Below are 11,088 nucleotides of genomic sequence, written 5' to 3' on the forward strand. Positions count from 1 at the left end.
TGCCTGCCTACAATGGATTTTGAAACCAGAACCTAAGCTCACCTGTGTTCTCCCTCCTCCAGATGCTGAGCTGTTGTTGCAGTTCCAACCACAGACTTATCTGTGCACCTTAAGTTCCTCCTTATAAATAAATCATTTTTTCCATCAGTTTTTGGTCAGTGTTGTATTCTGCATGTCTTGGGTTAAGTACCTTCCTCCAAACATGACACTCCTCCAAGAGCAAATCTGTTCAGCACATTCTGACAGACAGACCACCATTCTTCTGTCATGATGCTGTACAGGACATTTTTAGAGTTTTTCTTTTTAAAGATAAATAGGATTACATTTAAATAGCAATACTTCCACATTATCATTTTCCCACACTTCTGTATAACTGTATTTTGTTGTTTTTCAATAAAGAATGACAAACTAAGTTTGGATTTGTTGCACACAAATATAGATCTGTAAAAAATATCTACAAAGCTAATGTATACATAACAAGTATGATTGGGTTTTGCAATACGGCACTATTTTAGTAAGAGTTTTAAACCAAGTAAAGTTAGTAAAGAACACATTTCTATTGTCTGCTAAGAAACTGTTGGGATTTAAAATGGGCCTGTTGTACAAATAACTTGTAAATGATTATTCCTCACTTTTGTCTTAACCAAAGAAATTCCAGTAATTGAGCAAAAACATTTATTTTTAACACTACAGTTTATAAAACAGGGCGCAAAGTGTCGGCACATGTATGTATGTATGTACAGTATGTCGATGGTCCGCCCCAACCGAACCAGGAGACACAGACGTCAGGGAGGCCAAGGTTGTCTCTGCAGCTCTCTGGGCACCACGCCTCACTCAGCTGTCTCCAATGATCCAAATGGCTATGGAGAAAAAATAACAGGTTTGTCATAATTGTTTAAAGTACAAAACCATACATGAAGTGGTGAGACAGGTATGTGAAACTTACACTTGCTGCTTTGTGTAGCTGATGTTGGAGACACACAGGCTGCCATGGTGACATTTAAACAGATCTAACAAAAAAATAAAAATGAAAATTAAAAACTCCCAGACCTCATGTCATATTTACTAATCAGCTATGGCTGATTTATTGTTTGGATCACAGTGAGTTACACTAATTCTAATATATTTGTATTTCTATTATACATACATACTTTTTAACTGTTATTTTCACGACTGTTATCAGGCTCTCTTGTTCTGGTTCTGATGATAATTCCGTGTCTTCCAGTAAGTTATCTTGTGCTTACTTCATCTGTAGAATGTCTCTTTACTTTTGGTAAATTGTACTGAGTCCAGAATAAAGACTAGTTGGCTGTACAAGATACAAACAAGTATAACATTTTGGAAATATATGAAATGTATTTAGGCTGCTAATTTAGCTCGAATACTAATAACTGCAATATTTTCCGGACTATAACTCGCACTTTTTTACATTTTCTGGCAGGTCCTGCTACTTATACTCCGGAGCGACTTATATAACAAAATATGTAGGCTACACCGCGCTGCTGCGGGCCGACTCCGACCCACACAAGAATGAGTTCCCCTGTCCCGCTGGGAGGGTTTCAAACACCGCCAGCATCTGTTAGAGCCTGTGGCGGGGTGCTGAGGGCCGGCTCCAGCCCAGGAATGAGCTCTCCTCGCCGGCCGGGAGGGTTTGAAACACCGCCATCCTCTCCTCTGCTGGCTGTTGTTCATTCTGTTATGGTTACCGGTGCTTGTGTTGCAATGTGAAACGCTTGGTCTCGGATTTTGTAAGAAAGATAATAAAATGTCCCCCCAAAATACGACTTAAATATATGTTCTCTTCTTCATGATACATTTAATGGCTGGTGCGACTCAGGAGTGATAGCGCCGAAAAAAACTACTGAAAACTTGCTCAAAGCAAAATGTTTTCTTTACGGAAATAAATTATAAACTTACCGATTTAAAACTTTTTTAATACAGGTACTTCTCACGAACAGGCGCAGAAAACCTCCACCTAAACTCCGTGTAAGGTTCAGGTCGATGGGTGTTCCAGTTAGCTCCGGTTGGGTTGAAGCTAGGTGGCTACATCCGTTAGCTCGGCTCCCACCTCCGCTTTAGCTTTGGGTTAGCCAGGGTTAGCTTCAGGTTAGCTCGTAGCTAGTTCGCCTGGGTGTCGTCACTCGAGCCCAGCCTTACAGCCACACCCTCAGCGCCTCCTCTCTTCCCTTTTATGGAATTGTCTGGGCTGGACGGAACCTGTGACACGGTCAAAATGGCGGTGGTGGCCACCTCCCATTATAGACAACAAACGTGTTATTGAAGCCAATGGAATCCGTTTGTCCAGTATATGTACAGTCTATGGTCGCCGAGCGCGTTTCTGTTGTCGGTTCCAACCCTGGGGTCCTTGGTTCTGGTACCGCTTATTGAAGCCCCTACTGCGGCTCCTGGAGGGTTGGAATGGACGCTGGGGGTAAGAGGGACCTTACCTGGCGGCTCACGCGTAAGACTTGCGTCTCTGGGGGTACCGCTGGGGGTACTGCGACTGCCAGCTGCGGTCCTGTTGATAGCGAGGCCGTCGTTGCTGGGGAGAGTGGCGTCGTTGGAAACGTCCTCTATTCTGCTGGTTCCACTGAACGTCCCGTCGTCTTCCCCCTCGGTAGCGAACCTGTGTCCAGCCCGACTCCTCCTCCATCTCATCCGGTGGGAAATAGTCCCACGTCATTCCGGAGATGTCCGGTAGTTAAAAAACAGGTGCTAAACTAACTAACTGTGTAGCTAACTATCTAAAAAAACAAGTGGAATTAAATGAAAGAACCGAAAAACTGCGGCTTAAAATGTTGGCAACTGGCCATTTATTGAACAAACGTGAAAAAGTTAACTGGAACAAAGAAACAAAATATTTACAAAAAACAAGCTCAACGCTACGTTTCGACTCCTCAATGAGTCTTCATCAGGCTAAGAGCTTGTAAAAGCGCATAGAACCTTCTCTTGTCGTCGAAGTTCGGCCCAGAATGGCTGTGTTCTGTGGCTGTGTCCGAATCCAGGGGTAGGATGCTTGTGAGTACGGGTCCTCGCCGGTTTAGCAAGGCCGGGTCCTTGCTAGACCGCTAAAACCGGAAGTCAGCGGCTCTGAATTCGGACAGTACTAGCCTCGTTTTTATGGAGGCGCACCAAGATGGCGGCTTGAACGGTCGTGTTTTCTCAGGAGCTCCGAAAGACCGCAGATTTTGTTAAGTAACTTTATTCTCATACCACTCGAAATATAACTATGGATACCCAAAAAATTATTAAGGATGCAAAGCTGCAATTTGTGCCATCAAATCCCAATGTTAAGACGTCTCCGCATGCTAAAGTCAGAGACCATGACTATGCTAACACTGAAGCTGCCAACGTGGGTTTAAACAAGCGAGAACGGGGAGCAGACTCTGCGCCACCAACTCCATCAAAACAACCGCCGGGTGAGAAAAGAACAAAATCTTTAGAGAAGGAAGATGATATCTCCAATAAAACTATTTTTGAAGCTATTCTGGGACTTGAGAAGAAATTTGAAGTGCAGCTGGAAGATATCAAGGAACAAAACAGACAAAGTGCAGCTATGGTTGCCAGCTTGGCTAAGGCTGTGGAGTTTAATGCCGCAGAGATAGTTGACTGCAAACTGAAAGTTGTTAATCTGTCAAATGCGAATGAACAGCTGCTTAAAGAAAACGAAGACTTAAAAAGAAGAGTGAGAGAACAAGAGCGCTACCGAATGAGGTGGTGCTTAAAGCTAAAAGGGGTGAAGGAAGACAAAGACGAAAACATTAGAGTGAAGGTTTTGCAAACGCTTGGGAAGATTGCCCCTGATTTGAACTTAGAAGAGGCCGTTGATGTGGTTCATCGCTTAGGGAAACGAGTTGATGGCAGAAACAGAAACATCATTATTTTATTCACACAAAGGCGAATTAAAGAAGAACTGTGGAGGCGCACCAAGGATTCTTCAATCTGCAAACAAGAACGCATCAGCTTCGCAGAGATGTTGCCGCAGGAGGACATACAAGATCGACAGCGCCTATGGCCTCTGGTGGAGAAGGCAAGACGTGCGGGTAAACGAGCCTACTTTCGTGGTCCACATGCCTTCATTGATGGACGCAAAGTTGAGGACACACAGGAGAACTAAAAATGACAACTGAAATAGTGGAAACTTGTTAGCGGTCTGAGGAGCTCAGCATTTAGTATTTTTTCTTCTTTCTCATCTTTTTCACGTGGTGAGCGATATTCTATCTATAGTTCATGTTGAATGTTAACATTTGTTTTGGTTCTTTAAATGTTAGGGGTTTAAGAGAATCTGTTAAAAGAAAAGCCTTATTTTTGTACTGCAAAGGTAAAAAATCAAACTGCATATTCCTACAAGAGACTCATTCATCTGATAGTGATGTATCTTTTTGGTCAAACCAATGGGGCAGCAAAATCTTGTTTAGCCATGGCTCAACAAGGTCGGGGGGTGTAGCAATTTTATTCAATAACTTTCCTGGGGATCTTGTAATACAACGAACTGACTTGAATGGTCATTGGTTGATCGCTGTAATGAGAGTTGAAAGTTTGTTTTTCATTTTAGTCAATGTTTACGGATATAACAATGAAAGTCAGAATAAAAATATGTTAGAAGATATAACTTTAAATATTTCCGAACTTAAAGATCGATACCTTACGGAATATATTTTAATGGGTGGTGATTGGAATATGACTCCTGATGAATGGACTGATAGATGGCCCTCAAGGACAGGTAGACCACAAAGAAATAACTTAATTATAGAATTTTTGATAAACAACAATTTGACAGATATTTGGAGAGTAAGAAATCCGGAAATGAAAAGTTTTTCCTGGTTTAAGCCAAATGGAACATGTAAATCTAGAATAGACTATTGGCTAGGAAGTGGCAAAATTCTTAACCACACTGTAAATGCTGTGATGTCAAATGCACCTCTTTCTGATCATTGCTTTATTGAACTATGCTTAAAATCGGAAATTAGACAATCAAATAAAAGAACTTATTGGAAGTTCAATGCCAAACTTTTACAAAATGAAGATTACTGCAACATAGTCAAAAAAATTATAAAAGATATTATGGCTGACCGTTTAATTGTAGGATATATCAGTAAATGGGAATTCATTAAATTCAAGATTAGAGAATTTACTATTCAATTCAGTAAAAATATAAGTCGAAAGCAAAGAGAATATGAATGTAAATTATTCCAAGAAATTACTTATTACTGTAGTAAGGATGATCTAGATAGCCAAGAAAAGAGTAAACTTATGGAGTTGCAAACTAAATTAGATCAGCTCTACTTAAATAAAGCAGAAGGAGCTTTTGTGCGTTCACGCGCTAAATGGATAGAGGAGGGGGAAAAAAATTCCTCATATTTTTTTAATTTAGAAAAGAGCAGACAGAAAAGAAATCTTATATCTTCCCTGTTAATTGATGGTATTGAATGTGACGACCCTAAAATCTTGGAAAACGAAACTTATACATTCTATTCTAATTTATACTCCTCACAGTTCTCTCAAGCAGACTGTGATGCCTTTTTTGAACAAATAGATAATCTGATCCCCAAAATTAATGAATCATTTAAGGAAATTTGTGAATCTGACCTTAAAATTGAAGAATTAGATGCATCGATTAAGAAAATGGCGCTTAATAAATCCCCTGGTCCAGATGGGCTTACAGTTAATTTCTTCCAATTTTTTTGGGAAGACTTAAGGGAAATCTTATTCAAAGCTATACTGGCCAGTATTGAAAAGGGAGAATTGATGCCTAGCATGAAACAAGGATTAATTACATTAATTCCTAAACCAACCAAAGATAAGCGACAATTGGATAACTTAAGGCCTATAACGTTACTAAATACAGATTATAAAATTTTCTCTAGCTCAATTGCAACAAGGCTTAAACAAGGGGTTTCAAGTATAATTAGTGAGACACAATCAGGGTTTTTGAAAGACAGGAACATTCATAATAATATCAGATTGGTTTTAGACTTACTGGACTACAATGATCTAATTAGAGATGACAGTTTTATTCTTTTCTTGGACTTTTATAAAGCTTTCGATTCAGTAGAACATCCTTTTATTTTAGAAACACTAACTCGATTTGGATTTGGGAATAAATTTAGGAAGATAATAGATATACTATATAATGATATAAATAGCTCTGTGTCGTTAGGCCATGGCACTGGTAAAAGATTTAGCATTAAAAGAGGAATTAGACAAGGATGTGGAAGCTCTCCGCTGTTATTCATAATGGTTGTGGAGATGCTCGCAATTTTAATTAAAAATAGCAATGTGGCCGGAATTGAGATTATAGATAATTCGTTAATAATTAGTCAACTTGCAGATGACACTACTCTTTTCTTAAAAAATGAACATCAAATTCCCCTAGTAAAACAAATAATAACTACATTCTCAAAAGCTTCAGGCTTAAAATTAAATTTAAATAAATGTGAACTATTGGCGTTAAAGGAATGTCAGGCACAGTTTTTGTACGATATACAGGTGAAAAAGGAAGTAAAATATCTGGGCATCACAATTTCAAAAGATCACAAAGTGATGGAAAAAGTAAATATTTCAGATAATGTTGACAAATGTAAGACAATCTTAAATAACTGGTTACAAAGAGACATCACAATTTTTGGAAGAATATTATTAACCAAAATGGATAGTTTATCTAGATTTATATATCCAGCTTACTCTTTATCAATATCAAATAAAATCATTAAAACAATTAATAGCTTAAATTTTAACTTTATTTGGAGAAATAAATGCCATTATATATCTAAAGATGATTTGGTTAAACCATACATTGAAGGTGGGGGAAACGCAATTGACTTTGATGTAATGAATGGTGTTTTGAAAGTGAAATGGTTAAAATCCTTCCTAAATAATCCACACTCCATCTGGTTTTCTATACCAAGTAAGGTCTTTAACAAACTGGGAGGTATCGATTTTCTTCTAAAATGTGACTTTGAAATTACTAGGCTACCTATTAAACTTTCTGCATTTCATAAACAGGTCCTTCTTTATTGGAAAATGTTATTTAAACATAACTTCACTCCACATAATAGCCCAATTTGGAACAATAGATATATCCTAATGAACAGAAAATCTATTTTTATCCAAGATTGGCTTTCCAAAGGTGTTTGGGCAATTGCCCATTTTGTAGATAATGAAGGACATGTTCTAGAACATCAAGATTTTTGTCAAAAGTTTAATATCCAATGTTCTAAAAATAAATTTAATCGGGTTATAAGATCAATTCCACTGTCACTCAAAAACATAGTTGTAAATGATATAATATATTCTGGCATCTCCCCCAGGTTAAGACAATTATTTATAGAAGATATTCGATTTTGTGATGATAAATGCAATAATAAGTTTCTAAGATCTTCATTAAGGAATCTCTTCTATCCAAACTTACTTAGACGTAATTACATATTAAAAGATTTCCAAAGGGAAGAAATTGAAAAAATAAGTGATTATATCACCTTCCCTATCGCTCCTAAAGGGAAAGAAGTCCAATTTAAAATTTTGAATAAAATTTACCCAACCAATAGACTCCTTGGGGATAGATTCAATATAGAAGCTGGTAATTGTGTATTTTGTGAAACAGAAGAGGAGGACTTAGACCATCTATTTTTTTTTGTGCAATTTTATACAAATATTTTGGTTAGATTTTCATGCCTGGCTTTGTTCTAGTGGGATTCAAATTTCCCCATTTACCTTAAATATGATAATGTTTGGAGTGTTTTTGAAAGAAAAGAAAGTTAGTTATGGTGTTAATGTGTTATTAATTTTATGTAAACAGTTTATACATAAATGTCGATTTTTTAAGACCAAACCAACACTAGCCTATTGGAGAAATGACTTACAATTATTACTTAAATCTTTGAATTTAGTTAAAAAGAAAAAGGCTGGTTTGTTTATTTCCTTTGTAGAAGATTTTGAGTTAGTAAGTCAATAATCTATTACTTAGATGACCCCAGCTTTAGATGTTCTTTTTCTATTGTTTTCTATTGTTTTCTTTTTCATATACGTGAAAATGTTGAATATGTATGCATGTAATGATTATCTTTTGAATATATAATGTAAGGTGCATTTTGTTTGTATGTTGCCTTTTCTAATTAAAAAAAAAAAAAAAAAAAAGCCTCGTTTTTATTCCCGCCCCCAGGTCCAGTTGCTTAGCTACCGTGACGGCGTCAAACAGGCTAACAAGCTAACAAGCTAGTCAGAGGTGAAAATGGATCCACAGCAGTATTCCCTTTTATTTTTGGTTTTTGAGGAGCTGCGACTGCTTAGTAAACGTCACCGGCCTTTGTATTTAAGGCTGAGAACTAGCCATATCCAGGTAAAATTATTTTTTGTTTTTTGAACCAGCTTTCAGGCATTACATGTTAACTTTAGTGCTAGTTTCATTTATATTTTAAGCAACAGAAAGACATGTGGCTGAATATACACATTAGTATAGAGTAGACTAACATGCATATAGTTAATTTAACCTATATTCATCAAAAATACTTAATGGAATGACATTTTAGAAGTTTGTATTTGATCATAATGCTTGGTTCTGTGCATAAATTTCATAGTAAAAGTAGCATTACAATGTGTTTAATGTGTATTGTCCTTTTCAACTTATGCCTAATAATGCCTAGCTCTCTTCTAAAAATCTCAAGCATTTATACAGGTTTTTTTTAATTGTTTTATTGTTCTCTACTTTTCTTTTAACAGAACAGACCCCTGTACTGTAGGATAAACATGAGTGTGCCAGTCCTGGACCGGTTTTTTAACCAGGAAGATCCCAGGCCAGATTTTTGTCTGAGCAGGGAGTCTTTTGTGGTGTTGCTAAATCTCCTGAACCAAGATCGGCGACATGGTTGGGGTGCCACAATCGAGACCCTGGTGTTTCTGTTCTGGTTGGCAAGTGGAACATCCTACAGGGTGGTCTCAAGAGTATTTGGGATGCCTCGCTCAACTGTCCACGACATCATCCATCGAGTCACGGAGGATGTGGTCGCAATCCTCCACCAGGTCATTCACCTCCCCAAAACACCAGAGGAGATGGAGGTTGTGTCTCGTGGGTTTGCTGGGCTGGCTCGACACAGAGCTTTCATGAAAGCAGCAGGTGCGATCGACGGCTGTCACATTCGGATCAAGGCTCCGAGCGGTCCTGATGGTCAGTGCTACAGAAACAGGAAACTGTTCCCATCTATCATCCTGCAGGCAGTTTGTGACCATCAGGGCCGCTTTATCGACACCTATGTGGGCTGGCCTGGGTCGGTCCACGACTCCAGGGTCCTCCGGCACAGCCCACTGTACAGGCAGTCAGCCTATCCTCCTCCAGGGGACTTCATCCTCGCGGATGGAGGGTACCCATGCCTCCAACATCCACTCCCCCTCATCACCCCCTACAAACGGGTGGTTCAAGGTGTGGGAGCCCAGCGCTTCAACAGCCATCATTCCAGGGCACGCTGCATCATCGAGCGTGCTTTTGGAATGATGAAGACCAGGTTCAGGACCATCTTCCTGAAAGCGCTGGAGGTCCACCACACGTTTGTACCTCATGTAAGTTAACACAAAGTGGAAATAAACTTTGGGTGTAATCTTTGTTTGGGAATGAAATATAAATTAAATTTTTATCTCTATTACAGGTCATCACAGCATGCACCATCCTGCACAACATCTGCCTCAGTGCTGGTGACATTGTGGTGCAGGACGATGAACTGGAGGATGATGCTCCAGAAGATGAGGGGGAGGCTGGTTTGGAGGCAGTCAGTGGTGCCCTCTGGCGGGACCAACTTTCTGCTGAGGTGTCTGCTCTGGAGGAAGTACCACCAGATCACAATTACTGTTAACAGGCAAGTAATTTACGTAGGAATCTCTAGTTTAAACATCATTTAGTCCTGTTATCTGCTAGAGTTACAAGTATTATACTCATGATCTCCTTTTTTGCATATATCTGAATGTTAGTGATGTGACAGCCGTCGATTGAGCCAGCCCAGCAAACCCTTTTGATGGACGATGCAGTGGTCAGTGAGATGAGGCATCCAGAAGCACCCTCTGCAGACCACTCTGTCTGATGTTCCACTTGCCAACCAGAAACGTTCAGCCACGGATCTCGGTTCCTGCACTCCATCCACCTCGATGATCCATGTTTAGTAGATTTAGCAACACCACCAAAGACTCCCTGCTTTCCAAGTTTACTGTATATATTTTACTTTTATCTTTACTTTTATTCCTTACAGTGTTCCCTTACAATTTATTTACTATATTGTTACTTGTTAAAAACTGAATAATAAAACTGTTAATGATCAAAAAAAGAGTTATCAATTAATAGAAATTTTATTACATTTAAACAAATAACAAAAACATTCAAACACATATATAGAACCTGAACCAGAAGAAACTAAAAGAAAAAAACCCATTTCTCTGCCATCCTTTCCATCAATGCTAAAAATCTGTCCATCCTTCTTCCTCTCCTCTCCTCCGCTTCCCTCTGTTGTCTCATGTCCTCCCTGATCAGGTCAAGGAGCTCATCAGCCCTTCTCCTTTTTCTCCCTGATGAGGAGTCCGGCTTCCTTCCACCACTCTCCCTGTCCTCTGTCTCACCCACTGCTGCACTTGGCCCTGGAGTGTCCTCGGGAATGGAAGCAATAAGGACAGGAGGCATAGTGGAAGGCCTCTGTCCCAACACCTCGTCCATGGGGACAAACCAGGGCCAGGTTTCAGCAGTGGGCTTTCCGCTGACTCCCTCTCCTGACCCTGGATACTTGCAGTCCTACAGACAAAGGGAATTAGAATTACAAGGCTTTATTGTCATTTAACAACAGAGAACACTGTGGGCATAATGAAATTACAGATGCTCCTAAAAGGTACTGGTTCTGGATGAGAATAGAGAGGAATAGAAGAACAAAGTCAGATTATAAATCATAGTTGATAAAACATGCAATAAATAATATTTTAATTTATCAACATGGGAGATGAAAATTGTGTTCTGTGTTTTTTCTGCCTTAAATGAAATTAAAAAACATTAAATCAGTAATGTGGTTTCTTAATAATTAACTTAAATAAACATTAAACTTAGTTTTCGTTATTTTTGGC

General features: G+C 38.9%; 2 protein-coding genes and 1 long non-coding RNA gene across 8 annotated transcripts in view; 2 read left to right on the forward strand and 1 right to left on the reverse strand.

The window, feature by feature from the left end:
* LOC139071602 (spectrin alpha chain, non-erythrocytic 1-like) overlaps positions 1-749 on the forward strand; it is a 337,529-nt gene extending 336,780 nt beyond the window's left edge. For 3 of the 6 annotated variants that reach the window (XM_070554410.1, XM_070554408.1, XM_070554409.1), the window contains one exon: positions 63-749. In XM_070554410.1, the coding sequence (XP_070410511.1) occupies positions 63-127 (65 nt within the window). In that variant the 3' untranslated portion in view covers positions 128-749. The remainder of the gene's footprint in view (positions 1-62) is intronic. The other 3 variants (XM_070554413.1, XM_070554411.1, XM_070554412.1) reach the window with 2 other exon arrangements.
* Positions 743-2,293, reverse strand: LOC139071603 (uncharacterized). The gene is made up of 3 exons (XR_011521450.1): positions 1,918-2,293; positions 947-1,010; positions 743-860 (listed from the first exon to the last, which is right to left on the reverse strand). It is a non-coding gene; the product is annotated as an uncharacterized lncRNA (long non-coding RNA).
* Positions 2,294-8,525: 6,232 nt separating this feature from the next.
* Positions 8,526-10,860, forward strand: LOC129162114 (uncharacterized). Its single transcript, XM_054738620.2, has 3 exons — positions 8,526-9,552; positions 9,639-9,845; positions 9,958-10,860. The coding sequence occupies exons 1-2, from the start codon at positions 8,746-8,748 to the stop codon at positions 9,840-9,842; spliced, it is 1,011 nt and encodes a 336-aa protein (XP_054594595.1). The 5' UTR covers positions 8,526-8,745; the 3' UTR covers positions 9,843-9,845; positions 9,958-10,860.
* Positions 10,861-11,088: the final 228 nt, after the last annotated feature.

This window comes from Nothobranchius furzeri, chromosome 8 (assembly GCF_043380555.1).
Source record: "Nothobranchius furzeri strain GRZ-AD chromosome 8, NfurGRZ-RIMD1, whole genome shotgun sequence".
Classification (NCBI taxonomy): domain Eukaryota; kingdom Metazoa; phylum Chordata; class Actinopteri; order Cyprinodontiformes; family Nothobranchiidae; genus Nothobranchius; species Nothobranchius furzeri.

Coding starts and splice junctions, on each gene's coding strand:
- LOC129162114 (XM_054738620.2), top strand. CDS start 8,746: ATGAGTGTGCCAGTCCTGGACCGGTTTTTTAACCAGGAAGATCCCAGG. Junction 9,553..9,638: donor ACCACACGTTTGTACCTCAT/GTAAGTTAACAC, acceptor TCTCTATTACAG/GTCATCACAGCATGCACCAT.